The sequence below is a fragment of the Alexandromys fortis genome, unplaced genomic scaffold, assembly GCF_014885135.2.
Source record: "Alexandromys fortis isolate MF-2015 unplaced genomic scaffold, M_Fortis_MF-2015_v1.1 scaffold_72, whole genome shotgun sequence".
Taxonomy (NCBI): domain Eukaryota; kingdom Metazoa; phylum Chordata; class Mammalia; order Rodentia; family Cricetidae; genus Alexandromys; species Alexandromys fortis.
The window spans coordinates 4,209,378-4,227,639 of NW_026067969.1; the positions used below are offsets into that span (position 1 = coordinate 4,209,378).

Consider the following 18,262-nt stretch of genomic DNA (forward strand, 5'->3'; position numbering starts at 1 on the left):
AGTATGAGACATCTGGTCACATTGTATCCACAGTCAAGAAGCAGAGAGAGATTCATGCTCATCTTGCATTCTCCCTTTTATTCATTCTGGGACCCCAGCCTATGGGATGGTGCTACCCATATTTAGGATTGGTCCTACCACTTCAGTTAGCTTAGTCTACATTAGTCTCTTCCAAAGAGACCCAGAGGTTTGTTTCCATAGTGATTCGTATCCCCTAGGTCACCAAGTTTGGCCGTCACACAGTGCAAGTGTGAGCTGTAACTGCTGCAGAGCAGGAGAGAGGGGAAAGGTGGGGCACCCAGCTCTGTCTAGCCCACCTTTCAGGACCTAGGGTGTGTGAGTGCTGCTATGACCCAGCACTCATGCTGCTTTGTTTCCTTTTCCCTGTGACTCTGGTCCTACCGATGTTTGCTTCAGTGCTGGTGTCGGCGTCAAGGCCTGTTAATGTTTACCAGTGTGCTAAGACAGACGTCCATGTCACTGTACAGTCAGCCTTGGGCAATATTAATAAAGGAACTGGGTTGGAATTTCAAGAGTGTACTCTGATGCTCTTGATGCTCTTCCATCAAGTGCCTTTAGCACCCTTGGGTCAAGGCTCTATGAAATGTTATCTGTGGTCTCCAAGTGGACAATGTTGTCTCAGAACTGAAGAGACATCATTTGTAGTAGAGTTGCTTCTTACCTCAGCTCTTTTCAGCCTCCGGTTCAGATTCTGGAGAATGTCAAAAGTGAAACTGTCTAGACTCCAACAATGAATTACTCTGAAAGCAGAATAGTTTCTAGAGAATGTGGGGAACAGACCCAAGGACCCCCACCCACCCACCCAAAGAGCTTGCTGAGGTGCATTGGTTTTTGAGATAGGGTCTGCCTATGTAGCCTTGGCTGCCCTGAAACACTCTACATAGACCAAGCTAGCCTTGAACTCAAAGAGATCCACTTATCTCTGCCTCTCATGTGCTAGGATTAAAGGTGTTGCCACCATGTCTGGCTGCTGCTGAAACAACTTTTTGATGCCTCCAGAGAGATGATGCCTAGCTGGACCGACTTCTGTTACTTGGACTCCTGAGACCATTAGCGGCCTTGTTCCCTCTTGGGCACTGTTTCACAGTTATGAATTGGGAAACCCACTTGTTAGGTGGGCTGCCTTCTGTTGTATATCACAAAACAAAACGAACAATCTCACTTAACAATACAGAATTTTATTGCTGTACTTGAAGAAAGTCCTGAGACAGATGAATTCCAAGTTTTTCAAGGTGGCAGTTTGGGACCAGCATGAAGGAGCCAGGCGCTTTGTGCTCTTCTCCCCGCCATCTTAGCTTGTTAGTCTTGACCACTGGTGTGTCAAGTGCCCCAAGTTCAACCCTCACAGGCCAACCACATGGTATTCCCAGGAAGAGGCGAGTACCCCCTCCTATGGGCGGGTGTCTCTCAGAACAACCCTTCTCAAAATCCTCTGCATGCTTTTAGTCCTGTGTCCCTTTCTGTTAGGTTTGCGTGGTTCTTGTTACTACCCTGTGAGGGCCTTGAGCAGGCCAAGATCTGCCCATAGGTGTGGATCTGGGTCCCTGTTCTTCAGGCCCATGAAAGAGGTGCAGGCATCTGACAGGCTGTGAGGTTACTGATGCCCAGGACTTGCCATTTTAGTTCCTTGTGTGAGTATCCATAAATAAGTACAGGAGCGACTATTGCTGTTCAGGGTGGGTTCCAGAGCCCTGCAAATCTCCAGATGGTTAGTTCCTCAGAAGATGTGGTGTTGGCCCAGAATACTCCCTTGTACTGTAGCCATCTCTAGGTCACGTGCACAGCCTAATGTCAGGTAAATACTATATAAGCAGCTGTTACACTATATTCAAGAATAATGACAAGACCCCAGCGTGGCACACTCAGTGCACACAGTGAACATGTTGAATTTTGGCTGTGGAAGGTGATTGTGCTGTGCCTCTGTTACAGAAGTCATTACCTGGAGCTATTCAGCACAGCTGAAATGGCCATTTTTCAGCCATTTCTACCTTCTGCTTTCTGGAAACGTCTGATTCACTGGTCAGCATGGAGGCTTGGTGCCTTCCGGAAAGGTTACCTCCTTGCAACTTAACAGTTTAGGATCTTTTTTGAAAAACTTGTATGGTGTCGGGTGTGTGTGTGTGTTTGTGTGTGTGTTAAACAATTGCTAGGAAAGCCTTCTTTCCACCTTTGGGAGCACATCAGTCTACACTTACTGTGGATTTCCCGATGCAGGCAGGCCACCTGTATGACTTGGCTGACAAGCTTTGGCAGGTATCCAGCCTGAAAATGCTGTTTCTCCTGAGCAGACATAATATTCTTTTTGTGTCCCCATCTCAGCTGCTAGTCGAAGAGGGAGAAAGGGTAAAAAGAGGGCAAATGGCCAGTGCCATTCACCTGACGCTACAGCTGTGCAAAGTGGCTTATTCAGTGCATTTTGTGACAAGCATGATCCTGTAGGCGATGGTCCACCTTTGTGTCTTTTTACTGGTACTGTATGCACCCTGCAAACAGAGCAAATATATGCTTCCTCTTACAGAGTCCTAACATTAGCTCTCAGGGTACTTGCGGTTCCTGACTTTTGTAAACATGCTGTGGTTGTACTGTTGTACAACATGGCTTTCGTGTTTCAGATGGTTTCCTCAGTGGTAGACATCAGAAATGCCCAGGAAGCCACCCTCACTCAGTTGGGTGAGGACACTAAGTGCCTCTCGGTGTTGGGGACACTTCTTGTTGAGTTACATTGCACAGTTGTCTATAAGTACTGACTCTACACCTTTTTTTATAGGAAGTAGAAATGATGAAAACTGCATATCGGAAAGAACTAGAAAAGAACAGAAGCCATCTTCTCCAGCAGAACCAGAGGCTGGAGGCCTCACAGAAGCGAGTGGTGGAACTGGAATCTCTTCTGTCCAAGAAAGACCACCTTCTCCTAGAACAGAAGAAATACCTTGAGGATGTCAAGAGCCAGGCGAGGTGACTCACAGGAAAGGTGAGGGTAGGGTAGGGGTGAGTCCCCTCCCGTGTTCTGAAGTAGGCCCTGTCTTTCAGTGGACAGCTGCAGGCTGCAGAGAGCAGGTATGAGGCTCAGAAGAAGATCACCCGGGTGTTGGAACTGGAGATTCTAGACTTGTACGGCAGGTTGGAGAAAGATGGCCGCCTACGGAAACTAGAAGAGGACAAAGCAGAAACAGCAGAAGCAGCAGAAGAGAGGTGAGAACGGCTGCATCAGGGCTCTGGAAGGCTCTGCGCGAGGACCACGGCCAGGCAGGCAGCATGGCAGGCCTTTGGGGAGGCAGTGACAAGCAGCTGAGCTGCTGTCCTCTGCTCAGTCCTTTATAGAGTCATCTGGTTGTCTCCCGGCCACACTCAATTATCCACCCTTCCATTGCAGACGTCATCCAGTATAACCCCAGTTGTTACTCCAAGTAACAACTCCTCTTGTGTCTACTATTACAGACAGAGTGGGGGGAGTTGAAGGGATGGCTCAGTGGTTAAGAGCACTGGCTGCTTTTGCAAAAGGACCTTAGTTTGGTTCCCAGCACCTAGGTGAACCATTTGTAATTCCACTTCCAGGGAATTTGACACTGTCTTCTGGCCTCCTCAGGAATCAGTCACACACTCAAATATATAAAAATTTTAATTAGAGAATGGGCAAGCCAGGTCCAGGGAGCAACTGTAATTTTCCATTTCCCCAAGAGTGCTACAGTTACCAACTGCATTCTTTCTGGGTCTCTTACAGGCTAGACTGTTGTAGTGACGGCTGCTCAGATTCCCTGATAGGGCATAATGAAGAGGCTTCTGGCCACAACGGTGAGACCAGGACCTCCAGGCCTAGTGGTACCCGGGTCAGCTGTGGAGGCAGAAGCACTGGAGGCAGCAGCAGCAGCAGCAGTGAGCTTTCCACTCCAGAGAAACCCCCGAGCCAGAGGTTCAGCAGCCGCTGGGAAACCACTGTGGGTGAGCCCTCCAGCAGCATCCCCACTGTTGGCTCACTTCCCAGCTCCAAAAGCTTCCTGGGCATGAAGGCCCGGGAACTGTTCCGTAATAAGAGTGAGAGCCAGTGTGATGAGGATGGTGTGACCAGCAGTAGCCTTTCTGAGACACTAAAGACGGAACTGGGCAAAGACTCAGGCGTGGAAAACAAGACTCCCTTTAATCTAGAAGCCTCACACCCATCTTCCCCAAACTCGGACAGTGTGGGGCAGCTCCACATCATGGACTACAATGAGACTCATCACGAGCACAGCTGAGGGGGTCTGTCAGTGTTAATTTGCGTCTTTGTCAGCACAGATCAGGAGGTGTGAATGCACGTTCTAGGCTTTTCTGTTTCCAGGGTCTGAGCGGCTGCTTGTGCAGTGGGAATGGGACAGAGGTCCTTTTGACAGCTGGCGGAATGTGGGATGATGGTTTTTGGGTCTGGCATTGAGATGCTTTCCTTCACCCCACCCTAGCCTCTTTCATTTACCTAGCAGTATGTACTAATTGAGGGCCTTTGTGTGTCCCTTGTAGCTTTATTTTCTTCCTTCCTCCCACCAAATGGTTGTGTCCTTTGAACCTGTGCAATATGAGGCCAAATTTCATCTTTGGGTCCAACACACCACTCTGCTTTCCTGAGGTGCAGATAGATAGGTGGCTCTTGGGTAGACCAGGCAGTTAGTGGCACTGCAGGTAAGTCCAGTTTTGTCCCTTCCAGGAGGATGTAGCCTACAAAGTAAATTGTCTTTACAGGAGCGTTTCTGCTGCTCTTTTAGATGCTGAAGTTTGACAACTAAAGCCACAGATGTAGAGAAACTGACTCATTCACCTCTGCTTTCAGAAGCTTGGATATGTTTCCTAGAAGGCTCTGTGAGAATACCAGTTGTTCTGATAGTGTAGTTGGCACTGTGGAGGCCACACTGCCTTACTCTCTGGAAAGCTCTTACCCCTCTCCCCGACTACCTCTTATTTATTTGATATTTGCTTGAATGCTGGCACCATGCTGCCTGTTGGTGGTTGTGTAGGTGGTCGTTCTGCAGTCCGCAGATCGTGGGGAGTGGTCACTAGGAGAGGCACCCAGGATACTCGTGCACATGTGGAAGTGTGCCTTTGACTGGCCCCATCCAGCTGAGCCATGGTTCCACCCTTCAGTCTGTTTGCCTCTCCTCGTCCACGTCTCTGATTACCAGCTGCTTTGTGATTCTGCAGCAGACAGGCTCAGAAGAGTCAGAATTTCCTTAGAGTTTATATGACGATTGTTCTCTGGCTGGGAATGCCTCACTATAGTAGGTTCTAGCAGCTTTTTTTTTACACCAATTCTGACTTTGCAGGAGAGAGTCCCCCTGGAGCTTCGTGTCAAACACCTCTGTTGGGAACAGCAGAGCGACTCAGAGTCTGGGAGGGTTGATGGAGGTTGGTAGCCTGTACCACTGCTTTCCCTCATGCTCATGAGAGGTGACACGTGTTCCATCAGAACAAGGTGGTGGCAGAGAGCCCAAGCTCGACCAATGCTCCTGAAATAAATGCTGGAAGTGTAAGAGTTGTTGCCTGATATTCTGGACCAGGCAAGGAGACACTTGGGAAGGAGCCAAGAGCTTGGTTTTCTTGTTTCTATTCTATCTAGTGTATAAAGAACAGAAGGGTTTAGCAACAACAAAGGTAAAAGAAAACTAATGGTATGAAATTTTATTGCATATGGAAGTTTCCAGCCTGGGGATGAACGTGTTTTTAAAGTGTGGCAGTAATTATCCTAGATTTCCCTGAGTAAGGTGAGACTCGTCACCTGGCAGTACTGGCTGGAGACCTGTTAGGTCTTTGCCATAGCTAGCCCACAGAAAGACAATGCCACTGACTATTCTCAGACCAGCAGAGGGCAGCAATTGCCCCTTGACGATAATGCCATGCTTTTCATTTAGGTCTGCCCAGAGGAAGGCTGAAAACCTAGTGTTCTCTCACCTGATCCATTGTAGAAAAGGGCAGATGAACAGACTGGGAAAAAGATCTCACAGTTAATGGGGAAACACTGCTCCTAAGAACCCCTCTTCCCCCGCCGTCACATACACACAAGATCTGTGCCAGAGAACCAAGCCTTTTTCCAGTAGAAAGAAAACTTACAGACTGCACAAGTGCTGAAGTTGAGGGAGAGGAGACAGCAGCATGGTAGACTGAGGTACAGGCTGGAGCTCTGTACCCAGTGACGGAACCTGAGCATCTTGTGTGGCTTGAGTTCTAGAAGGGTGTTGAGGCATTTTTTTTTTTCCCAACTAAGGTTGGGGGACTGATCTGAAATCATCTTGAAGGTGCCCAGCCTAAACATTTACTCTTTCCAAAGGATTTGAGAATCTGTGGGTGGAAGCTTCTGTTTAGAGGGCAGTGACAGAGCATCCAGGGATCAGTGGGTCACCTGATGCTGCTGCAGTCAGGAGGGAAACTTCTGAAAGGCAGCTGTGGTGTAGGCCAAGGTATGGAGCAGTAGGTGTCATGGGCAGCCTGGTATGTGTGAATGCTGAGCTTGAATGACTCCATCCTTAAATCACTTGGAGTCTGTGCTGTGGTTGTCAATGGGACCCAGGGAGACTGGAGACTATGTCTCCTGCAGTCTGGAATCTGTTAAAAGCAGCAGTACAATGCCACTGGAGTGGAGGAGCAGGTCAGTGCCTGGGAGAGGAACTAAGCACGCATCTGTCTAACATTCCTCCCTGACGTCCATAAGAACTTGCTTTAGGAGCAAGAGCAACATGACCATGAACATGAGGGGCAGGCTCTAAATGGCATCCCCGGAGCAGGCAGCACAGCTGTCAGGGGTGAATGCTGACCTTGATAGCTTTGCTGACCCTTTCAGGAGGAAAGTCTATTCAATCTTCTGGACTAAGCTGCAGAAGCTTCATTTGTGACATGGTTAGCAGGGAGTCACTCTTCTTAGAAGGCAGACTCAAAACCCAGGAAAAGTCCTGGAAGCCACAGGTGGTTTAAAAAAAAAAAAAACCTCCCCAAGCTGCTCTGGCCAGTGACCAGTGCCTCCCTGGGTGGTGGTGGCACCGCAAGTGACAAGACTCAGGGCCACTTGCAGCATCTGTGGGCTCTAGTGCTCTGAGGAGAATGAGAGAATGTTAGCAGTTGAATGGTTGAAGATGAAAAGTCCTGAGAGCAGAGCACAGAGCTCAGGCTGACAGGGTAGAAATCGAGCCATGTGTAGTGTGGTGTGAGACCAGCCAGTAGGGACCTACCACTTGAAGCCAGAAAGAACTAAAGAACAAACAGAAGTACTGTAGTAAGGTGCTCGTCTTCCCTAGCAGTAAAGGTGGGAGACAATGGGTAAGCTGGCAGAGGTGGAGGCATTGCACGGCTCAGCTGGCAGCATGTATGGAGTCTGCCTTGGCCAGAGGCCAGTGGTCCTGCACACTGTGACTCAAATGACAGCCTGCATCTGCTGCACTGTCACCCCAAGGCTGTAAATCCACTGCTGTGTACACTGGAAAATACATCCAGTGTGAGGGTGTTTGTGTCCTTGTATACATCCAGAGATCTGTGGCACGTGCCTCTATCCTCCCTTTACCCCCACCTGCTCCCTACCCCCAGTTTGCTGCAGTCACTGATTGCCTTGGGTTTAGCCTATCTGTGTAGGTAAAAATGGGAACTAGCCCTTGAGCTGCTGCCCTGACCCATGTTCCCATTCAGCGTCCCAGTCTGTGAGCTCCTGGTGTGCCCAGGGGAGCAGTGTTTCTGATCTCACTCATGTGTTTAAATGCGCTGTAGAGAAACAGCTGCAGCTACATTGGAAACTGCACCCTGACCACTTTGGGTCTCAGAATGAAATTAATGGGGGCCAAGAAGTGCCCTGCCCTTCCCAGAGCCCCAGTATTGTCCGCCTCTGGATAAGTGGGCTGACTGAGCCACTGGAGCTGGTCTTTGACTAGACCGATCACTCTCCCTGTCCCACCTCACAGTGTTGGAAGGGAGGTCATGATGGTGTGTGTTAGCTCTCTGTCAGGTCAGAGGCAGGCAGGCATCTTTGCACTAGGAAGATTCGGTGGTCACCCTTCATGAGACTGGACCACAAAACACATTATGGAGGAGCAGGTTTTGCTAAGACATAATTTAGTTTTATAATCAATCATGGATTAACCATATATGGCTAACTTGGAGTTTAAGGGTGGGGGGAGTTCCCATCAGTGAAAAAAATCAGATTTTTAAAAATTTTTTAGTTCAATGGAAGTCACCTCTTCTCAAAAGGTTTAAACTTTCCCACTATGACCTTAAAAGCATGTCAAACAATCCGCATCGGATGCCATAAATACAGGTTACAGGAGAACATGGTACAGTCTCAGTGATTGGAATCAAAGGTTTGCTGTCCTTAGAATGTTCTGAAATGTCAAGGCAGATGCTTGTGTTTAACTGTGAACAAATAAAGATTTATTGTTTTGCACTCCGCAGTGTTGAGATGGAGTGATTTTTTGCTGGCTTTGGGGGCTTGTGGGTGAAATGAGATGGCCCAGACACACTGCAGTCTGTCTGGAGTGGTTTCCTGATGGTGGTACGGAACGGTGGTGGACTTGCGCTGGGGAACAGATAACTTGGCGCCTTAAACTCATGCCCCTGTAAAGAGCAGGATGTGAAGAGGGCCACCTCCGACAGCATGGCCACCCAAGTCTGCATCTCAGGTCTTCCTGCTTACCCAGCCCTGACCAGCTGTGTTGGTGATAAGCCAAGGGACAGTGCAGCCATCATCACCACCTCCGCCCTGATGCCCCTCCTGCTCTTCAGGTAGTGGGCAGAGGTGAGAGATAACCTTTACATAATTTTGAGATTCTTCCTCCTCCTTGTTCCTACAACTCAGCCTGGGTTTTAGTGGGGTAAGCAGAGTGTGAGCTGCATGCCTGGAATTATTGCACTGCCCTTAACCTCAGGAGGCTGATTGTCTGGAAAACTCGGGATGTCTGAATAGTGATTGGAAGTCACTCTTGGAAGCCTGCAGACTGGCCCTGTGTAGCCTGAGCCTCCTAGAGGCAGCCCACTCTGAAGGGGAAGCACTGAGCTTGGCTGCAGAGGTCTCTGGTGCTGTCTGGAGGGGCTTTGCCTATGTGGCCACCCAAAGTCATCTGATGTCTTACAAGTACAAGGTTTTTTTTTTTTTTTTTTTTCAGTTTTTGTTTTTTGGGTTTGGTCAGGTAAATCCCAGGAAACTAAGCCAGGCAGAGAAATGGTAGAACACTTTATTCTTGAATGTCTCCCCCCGAGGAAGCAACAATACAGAATCTAAGTCGTCCCCTGTGAAGGGAAAAACCAAGAGTCAGAGCTCACTTCTGGCAGGCCCAGAAGCCAGGAGTGCACATTTACAGTGTGGGTAGACTAGACCGCTGCAGAGACCAGGCTCAAGGGCCACAAAACAGTCTGACTTCTGCCCAAAGAAGGAGAGAGAGCATTCATCCCTTGTTTTAGTCCAGGGAACTGAACACAAGCGAATTCAGCCTCTTGATCCCTTTCCCCTAACTTGTTCATGAGAGACCTTGCAGCTCATCTTGTCCTTGTCAAGGAGCTAAGTAGCCCCCCGCCCCCAGTTGTTCACTACAGAGCCAGAAGCCACAGCTGGGCAGGAGGCCTGGGCATCAGCACAACACCCTGCGTCTGGGACATGCACTGCCAACACCATATTGTTTAGGCAGCTCCATGAGTAAGGATCCCTTTCATCAACACGGAGGTCAAGAGGCGGAGATGTTAGAAGTGAAAAGCGCGCGCGAGAGGGATATTCTCAATGGTGTATTGGCCCCCAATGAAAATGGATGACCCGTGGAAGCCAAGTACATTGACAGCGAGTTACAGTTTCCCACCGGGTGGTTTCCAGGGAGGCTTCGGGAAGCCTTTGTCTTTCCCCCTAGATTTGAGGCTCTCTTTTGCAAGCTGCCTATACTTGTGTTTTCCTAACCAATGCTGGGTAACCGTGGTCTGGGCAGGTCTGGTGGTGGCTGCGGCGGCTCCCTGGCTACCCAGGACCTCACTCACGTGCTGCAGCACTTTGCGAGGAAGCTTCTCCGAATGAGCAATCCACTCTTTCATTAAGTCCAGGACTATAGGGATGAGGCTGACCACACCTCCGTAGTGGTTCCTGGCCTCATCACAGCTCAGGTGGTTCACTACGTCGTGCGGGTACCTGCAGGACAGTGAGCAGGTGGTGAGACCCGTCACCCCAGGTGTGAGAACTAGACACACACACCTTAGGCTCCATCCCCACGTGTTCTAATCCAGAAAGTTGAAGGCCAAGAGCCCCAGGTACTTCTGGTATAGGTAGCAAGAGCTCTCAACCATCAGGACCAGGGCCTGGAGAACCTCCTATCACCTTAAAATACTGGCTACCGGGCTGGAGAGATGGCTCAGGTTAAGAGCACTGACTGTTCTTCCAGAGGTTCTGAGTTCAAGTCCCAGCAACCACATGGTGGCTCACAACCATCTGTAATGAGATCTGGTGCTCTCTTTTGACCTGCAGGGACACATGCAGGTAGAATGCTGTATACATAATTAAATAAATCTAAAAAAATTATAAAAATAAATACTAGCTACCTTAATCCTTCTTACACTAACATCTAATGAGCTCCCAAAAATGGATTGTGGAGCTTTGGATTCTTTGGGGTCACCATGGAGCCCCAGGGGATGTAACTCTGGTGGCCCACTTCTATAGCCACTTTCTCCCTAGTCTGGTTCTAAGTCCTAGAAGACTTTTTTTTTTTGTCCTCTTATGTCTGTGACCCAGTTTTCCATCCGTTTGATGAGGTCAGTCATTCTAGTGGGCAGCTGGGCGCTAGGACTCGGATGGATTAGAGACTGTGCCTGTGCCAGCAGGGGAGAGCCCAGCTTACAGGTTCCCATTCTCTTGGCACATTCTGCCCCATCGACACCCATGAGGGACCTACTTTGCTCTGAGGCTGCTCAAGTCATTGCTTTGGCTGACCAGGGTTTTGCATTTCTCGAGAAGGCTGTTGGTGACAGGGGTGCCAGAGTGCAGCGCCTCGAAGTGCTGGCAGAGCTTGTTGAGCTCCGAGCAGATGTCCAGGAACATGAGCAGAATTCTCCGGTCCGTAGAGTTGTTGCAGTAGTGTTCCATGTAGCTCTGCACCTGCAGAGGCCACACGTCAGGAGTTGGAGCTGGAGAGACAGAGGGCACTGCCCCAGCCCTCCCACGATCATAGCCTTGATGCCGGACGGGAAGCAGTCGAATATACCAGTCATGACAGACAGCTAATGTTTGTGTTCCAAGCACCATTGCAAAAATACTTCCCTAAGTCTCTTCTCCCTCACTCATCACCTGAGCTCTCCACACTAGGCCCTCGTTTTACATACTTCCTAAATGCTGAAGGTTCAGACATGAGAACTGACCTGCTTGGGTGCCAACAGAAGTGGCCTGGCTGATTTGCCTCCTCGCACAATGGCCTGGGCTCCACCACCCTGCTTACCCAAACCACGGAGGAAGAAACAAGAATCCCTTAGACTGGTTGTACTGCATTTTGGAGTCAGAAAAAGTCAGTTCCAGGCCTGACTGAAGAAACGATTATCCGCATGAGGACAGTGCAGTCTGGAACCCCAACCTGGATTCAGAGACGGTCTCCAGTGTATGGGGGAACATGTGGGGGCACAAGTTCACACTGCAGTGTGGTGCCCCAACATGGATTCAGAGACGGTCTCCAGTGTATGGGGGAGCATGTGGGGGCACAAGTTCATACCAGACCAAGTAAACTTAAATGCCCCATAATTGTGTAGGTAGCAAGCTGAGAACACTAATTCTGTTTTGCTTTCCAAGATTTCCTTGATTAGGGGTAGGGACCCCTCTATGGGTCTTTTGCCAGTTACTCGGAACCACTCTATGCATCTAAGCAAAGGCAAGGTAGATGGCTGGTCTTACACTACCGGCCTGAGTAATGGATTCAATCATTCAACAGCTTGCTGCTACTCTTTCATGGAGTGATGAAAAGTGGGGTACCTCTGCTTCCTCTGACACTCCAAACTGTCTCTGTCTAGACAGGGCTACTCTATTTCTTAGTGATCTGAAGGGATTCCTCCCCAGCCTGTAAGAGGTAGAGGTTTCTGACAACACACCTGTCCAGGCACGTGGGGCGGGGACTGCATCAAGGTGTGACCTCTTAGGGTGGGGGAGGGTGCTTCGACAGTAGAGGGATCTGAGAGTATCCCTTCTGCACCTAAGGTAGGAAGCCCTATCAAGCAGGTGCTCAGGAAGTGGACTTGGGCCACTATTAGAGACTGAAAACCTGCCCCATGCCCTTGGAAGGCTGAGCTACTGTGGGGATGTAGCCAGCTGCCCCTCCAGTAGATTCAGAGGCATGAGCATGGGCCACCTGACCACTGTGATAGACGGATGGGCGTGGATTCAGTTTGCACAGAGCATTTTCATCATGGGGGGGGTGTCAGTGTTTTTTCAAGTAAACAAGACATTTTTCCAAAATTTAGATAAAGAATGTAAAGGAAGTCTCTGGCAAAGGTTGCTGGTTTCCCGCGGTCTCATTTCTCCCGGGTACTTTGAGCCTGTACCACGCCCACCCTCCAGCCCCCTTTATACAGGCATTTTTTGTGGGGAGAGCGTGACTTCTTTGCAGGGACCTCTTTTTTAGTTCTAGGATTTAGCTTGTGTATATGTTCCTAGCTGCCCAGTGACTTCCTGGAAGGCCTCCAGCCCCCACCAAGAAAACGTGGACAACAGCTCACGTTTAAAGAAACGGGTTAAACAAAAGTATCTGCAAAACCTCCACCAGTGAGCTGAGCCAGGTGCCAGTCTGCGGCAGAATCTTTTGAGAAGGACCGTTATCTGCGTGCTCACCAGCAAACCCCCGGTGCCCAGCCTAGGGCTCGTAGGTGACACCAGACACTGAGTGCTTGGTGTGGGTCAGGGGTTTTCCAGGCATGCTATCATTAGATGTGCCTTCCCGCTGGGGAAACTGAGGTTAGTGGGATATGTTCACCAGCCCAAGGCTACAGGGTGCCAGGTAGACTTACAGCCAAGCTGGCTGAGTCTTGAGCCATATTGGATAGGTGGTGCTCACCGAGGGACAGTTTCCATCCATTAGAATCTGAGTTGGCATAGACAATAACATGCAATTCTCCTCTCTAGGGCTCCACCGTTCATGCTTTGGGTATGGGGACAAGGCTGGGAAGACCATCCTCCCCCGTCCTGCACCAGCACCCTGCTTGCCAGGCCTCACCTGTCCCACGCTGGAAATGGGCCGGATTTTGTCGTGGGCATTCTCCCGGCAGTGCTCTAGAGCGGCAATGAAAGTGAACTGTTGTTGCTGGAAGAGCTTGTACTTCTGCTCGATGCTGCGGAGACTCTCCTTCACCTCGTTCATTGTGGCCCTCGGGTCTCACGGACAGCAAGGGTCTGTCGGGAGCAAGAAGAGGGGCCTTGAGGTCCCAGAGGTCAGGACTTCCATTCGGCTTTGGAGGGAAGTGCCCTCCCAAAGGAATGTGTCCCTACTTTGTGGAAAGGAACCAGGTCCTGGAAGACACATGTTTGTTCTAGGTCCTTCAAGTTGTCCACCATAGCACCAAGTCTGACCTTGTCTGCTTACCCTCCGAGGACACAGTCTGGCATGAACTGTGGCTTCCTTCACCTAGGGACAGTTTCTCTGTCCTCAGGGTCTCCAGATCATAGAGTCTATGCTCATACACACACACACACACACACACACACACACACACACACAATCTCGAGTGTACGTGTACACACAGCATCCAGGTCCCCTCCTGTGGCAGAACCTGGGATACAGGGACATGCCATAACATCCCAAACCATCAACATATCAGGTTTTTTTTTTTTTAAAGTCTACCACAGTGAAGTTGCCAAGAGTCTGGGAATTCTCCCTGTGAGCTATGTATCCCAGGTTCTGCCACAGGAGGGGACCTGGATGCTGTGTGTACACGTACACTCGAGATTGTGTGTGTGTGTGTGTGTGTGTGTGTATGAGCATAGACTCTATGATCTGGAGACCCTGAGGACAGAGAAACTGTCTCTAGGTGAAGGAAGGGGAAAGAATCAGAACTTGGTTGTTCTGTGTGTCTGTCTCTCTGGACTTGAGGCAGAAGCCCCGGCCTTAGGTTTGCAGGTTTCCAGGGCAGGTGTGGGTGCAGACCCCTCCCCTGTCTTATGTTAACCTGCATTATCTGATCAGTGAAGCCATCTGCAGGGAGGGCAGCCCAGGGGCCATCATTGATGTGATGCTGACTATCCTCAAGCACTGAGAATCCTCCACGGGCAAAGAGGGCAGGGGGTGCCCTAGGCCATGCTGCCAGGGTTTACTGACCTCGAGCAAAATGCTTAGTCTTTAGGAAATGTCTGAGCTGGAAGGAGCCTCAGCAGCCCATACCCAGTAATGTTCAGGGGTTGTATGGAGGCCTAGAGATAAGGAGTTCCAGTGTGTTTGTGCTACAGACCCCTGACCCCATGCTTCCTGAGGCCTAAACACATCCTCACTGCCCCACATCTCCCCACCAGGGCACACAGAGTCCAGGTTCCAGCATGCCAGCCTGTGTCACATGAGCCAAGGCTATTCCAAGATGCTGAAGCAGAGGGGGCAGACACACAAGGTCAAATGTAAGGAAGGCAGCTTCCTCACGAGGACAGGGTGGAGCTGGAAATGCAGCCATGTGAAAGAATAAATGGCAGTAATGTAAAAACTGAGACCAGACCAGAGTGCAGGTCTCTATGGATGTTATCTGCAAATGAGAGAGCTCAGAGATGACTGTAGGGAAGGCCTTTAAGAGACCCAGGGTTGTCCCAAAATCTACCCCATTAACCTAAGTGGGTCCCTCACTGTGTCTGCCAACAGCTAGGAGTAGCTGTAGCCCTGGTTGGCCTGGTACAAGTCAGCCCCCTGGAGAGAGAGCGGCTCCTTCCTGAACTCTGCATTCTGCATGCTGTGGGCAGGGTGAGTGTAGGGCTGAGATTCTTGTTTATTGGGAGTCTTCCATGCCCTCAGTATCTTCCCCATGGGACAGAATAGCTCACTTGGGCACAGTAGGTTTTCTCTTGTCCCTCTTCAGAATTCTGACTCACCAGGGAAAGGTTGAGGGTGAAGAAAGGAAGACAAAATTTAAAGATTAGGTGCCAAAAAAAAACTCAGCATCCATTCGAAAGAGAAAATAAATATTTAAAAATCTGCCTGCCTCTGCCTCCCAAGTGCTGGGATTAAAGGCATGCACCCCCACTGCCTGGCTTTGTTTTGAATTTTGAAGAACACTGCATTAATGTATCTATCTTGGCTGTTGAGATTCAGGAGCCCTTGTGTTCCATTCACAGATGACTGTCCCATCCTGTTCCAGCTTAGCACTTACAAATGACTCAAGTCGTAAGCTAGGAAAGTCAGAGATGCCCGGTGGTGGCTGTCCAGGGGAATGGAGACTGTGCCTTCTTAGCCTGCCCTCTGCCTGTGCAGCCTACTGCTGTATAACAACAGTCAAGACTGTTCTGCCACCACAGGTCCTGGGTTCAGATCCTGTCACCCTGTCTACCGACCTCAGCTGACAATAGTCTCTGAGCTTGTGCTCTATAACACGCAGAAGGAGACACAGCAGCTACCCAGCCTTGGGGAAGGCATGTCCTGAGATGACAGGGACCCCAGAGCCTAGAAGGCAGGGCTCATTTACAACAGAACTCAGAGCTACTGTGATCACCTGGCATGCAGGTGACAGGGGACTGCCACCACAGGTGTGCTGAGTTCCTAAAGAAAAGTGGGGTCTGCTAGGAGCTTATCCTCCTTGGTGAAGGGGTTAAACTCTAAGCTTGAAAGGAAGGTGTTCAGGTGGACAGTGTACTCAGCTAAGAGGCAGGGGTGTAAGACAAGGCCAGGCCAAGAGACCCTTAGGTCAAGCTGGGTATTTAGAACTGCTGAAGGCATCTAAGCCTTAGGGTGAGGATGAACACCACACTTGGTCCTTCCTTCCCTGTGCCAGATGCAGTCCGGTGCTGGACTCTGCAGTAACGGACACGGTATATGAGGCCCTGCCCTGGATGAATCTACTGGAGCAGGGAGAGGTCAGGGCAGAGCTTAGAATGGGCAGGGTGGACACATGAAAGCCAGGGATGTGCGGTCTGCCAGAGGGGCATCCTCAGGGCAGAGGCCTGCAGACATCTGCAGAACACTGGTCTGATGATGAGAACAGCCTCTCAGTGGTGTTCTGGAAAGCCCTGGGCATGCGTCATTTCAATCCCTGGCCACGGTTTAGGACAAGGGACCACAGTGATCACATAGGATGATCAGAGGATGAGACCAACACCACACAGTTAGGAGGAGGGCAAGCCAGGGTCTGTCCCATCTCAGTGAGCTCTTCTAGCACACCCTCCCTCCTCTCCCTCTCTTATGTTCCCTGGAGACAAGATGGCAGGCATTGGGTTGGCTGTGGCAGCTGGGGAATGGGGGAGATCTTCCAAGGATCTGAAGAGTTACCCAGTCACTTCTAGGGTCTCCCATTACTAGCTCAACCCTGGGCCTCTCTTCCACTCCTATCCCAGGGCAATGAGGACTAGCTAACAGTCACGGGGCTACCTCCTGTGTGTTCGGCTCCCCGCCACCCTCTCTGGGCTTCTGGGTTCTCCAAGGAGACAGTGCTAACTGACTTGCTGTGTCCCCATGAGCCCCCTAGAGCAAACCTGGCTCAGTTCTTGATCCTAGCAACTTGTGACACGCACACGTCAGGGATGTCACAAAAGGGGCTGTAACAAGCTATCCAAAGTGATTGTCCCTTGAACACAAGCCTCTGCAGTCAAATTAGAGTGGATGAAAGACCCAAATGCAGGCGCTCCTCCCTCTGGGGGGGGGGGGAGGAGGGAGGGAAAAGTGATTACCCCGTAGGTTTTAGGCTTTAATTGATTTGTATTTTTCCAGGCTGCTAAAGAAGATTAGATCATGGTATGAAAAGTGCCTAGGGCTTAAAATAAATGAGGAGAAACGAAAGCCACTTCAGAAATGTCCAGGAAGCACACCAAACCTCCCCAGTGCAAGCTGCAGCTCGGCTCTTGAATTCTTTGTTGGGGAGACAAGCTTCTTTGCTCCCCAGCAGAATAGTCTACCAAGGCCTGAGGCCTTTGAGGAAGCAGTCAGTCATGGGGACCGGGGCAAGTGTCACAATCCCAGGCCAGGATGCCTGCCGCTAGCCTTGGGGCTGCCTCTGATTTTACCCATGGCCCTTGGCAAGACTTTCCCCTCCCATAAGTCTCAATCTGTTTCTGCCCAGGGAGGGAGTTTGGGTCAAAACTCTTCAAGTGATCAGAACTTCCACTCTCTGCCCAGCAGCTGGTCGGGAAAGAGATCCGGAAAGAGGAAATGACTTGCCCAAAGTCACCCGCCAACTCCTCTTCCCTGTCCTGTATTCCGAGAAGAAAGGTTTTCATTTGACTATGCCTGGTGCAGTGGCCCAGGAACCGCTGGAAGCAAACCTAACTTGATTCTTGAGTCGTGGAAACAGAAGAACTACAGAGGGCTGGAGAAGGACAGCTCAGTGGTTAAGAGCCTTTGCTGTTCTTCCAGAGGACCTGACTTTAGTTTCCCGCACCCAGATCTGCCTGTCATTCTAGCTCCAGGTTCCGAACACCCTTTTCCAGCCTCTGCTCTTCCTCTGCCCCACCCGTATATACATAAATACAAATAAAACTTGTAAGGGTGAGGTTACTGCTGTCCAAAGTGATTGAGGTGAGATCAAGATTAGTCTAAAGATTAAATGAGATACCACTACGGACAGGACGGGCTGACTACTTCAAAGCAGACGTGGGGGTAATGCTCCAGCTGCCCCCATTGCTCAGAGTGGAAACTGAGGCCCAGGGCAGATTTGTCTAGTTCACCATGGATATTCAGACACACCCAGCACTTGGACTTTGGGCTGTCCCTGTAGGCTGTGCCTCCCTCCCTCCTGGTCAGCAAGCCCCTTCCCCAGCAGCCAGCTCTCCTCCTGTAGGCCAGGACCCCTCCACCTCTTGTCCCATCACTCCTCGAGTGTTTTCGATGCAGCTCTAGGGCGGCATCCCAGCTCCCTTTACCCTGGTTTGATTTGTACCGGCCTTCGCCTCACTGAGTGCCCTGAAGCTTGGAGTGCCTCCGTGGGTGTGTGGGCCCCGGAGGGCGGGAAGGCCCACCTCAATTCTTGGGGAAGCGGGAGTGGGCGGGGTCGAGGCCTCAAAGACCAGGCAGCCCTGGCCGATTGTGACCACAGGTGCCATGGCAATCAGGTCACATGGCCCGGCTGCCCAAACCAAGAGATCCGCCCAGGTTCCGGCTGACCCCGGCTGCAGATG

The 18,262-nt window shown here is 50.5% G+C and overlaps 2 protein-coding genes across 8 annotated transcripts in view; one reads left to right on the forward strand and one right to left on the reverse strand.

The window, feature by feature from the left end:
• The window catches only part of Tsc1 (TSC complex subunit 1), a 44,464-nt gene extending 36,060 nt beyond the window's left edge, over window positions 1-8,404 (forward strand). For all 6 annotated transcript variants that reach the window (XM_050154998.1, XM_050154996.1, XM_050154999.1 and 3 more), the window contains 3 exons: window positions 2,789-2,976; window positions 3,052-3,213; window positions 3,743-8,404. In XM_050154998.1, coding sequence (XP_050010955.1) covers window positions 2,789-2,976; window positions 3,052-3,213; window positions 3,743-4,253 — 861 coding nt within the window. In that variant the 3' untranslated portion in view covers window positions 4,254-8,404. The remainder of the gene's footprint in view (window positions 1-2,788; window positions 2,977-3,051; window positions 3,214-3,742) is intronic.
• A 964-nt stretch (window positions 8,405-9,368) lies between these two features.
• Window positions 9,369-18,153, reverse strand: Spaca9 (sperm acrosome associated 9). 2 transcript variants are annotated; one of them, XM_050155290.1, is made up of 4 exons: window positions 18,104-18,153; window positions 13,182-13,357; window positions 10,884-11,086; window positions 9,369-10,126 (listed from the first exon to the last, which is right to left on the reverse strand). In XM_050155290.1, exons 2-4 carry the CDS (start codon window positions 13,323-13,325, stop codon window positions 9,793-9,795), a joined length of 681 nt encoding a protein of 226 aa, XP_050011247.1. In that variant the 5' UTR covers window positions 13,326-13,357; window positions 18,104-18,153; the 3' UTR covers window positions 9,369-9,792. The 2 variants fall into 2 exon arrangements, with proteins under 2 accessions (XP_050011247.1, XP_050011246.1); XM_050155289.1 differs by having other exon boundaries at window positions 18,025-18,145.
• Between the last annotated feature and the right edge of the window lie 109 nt (window positions 18,154-18,262).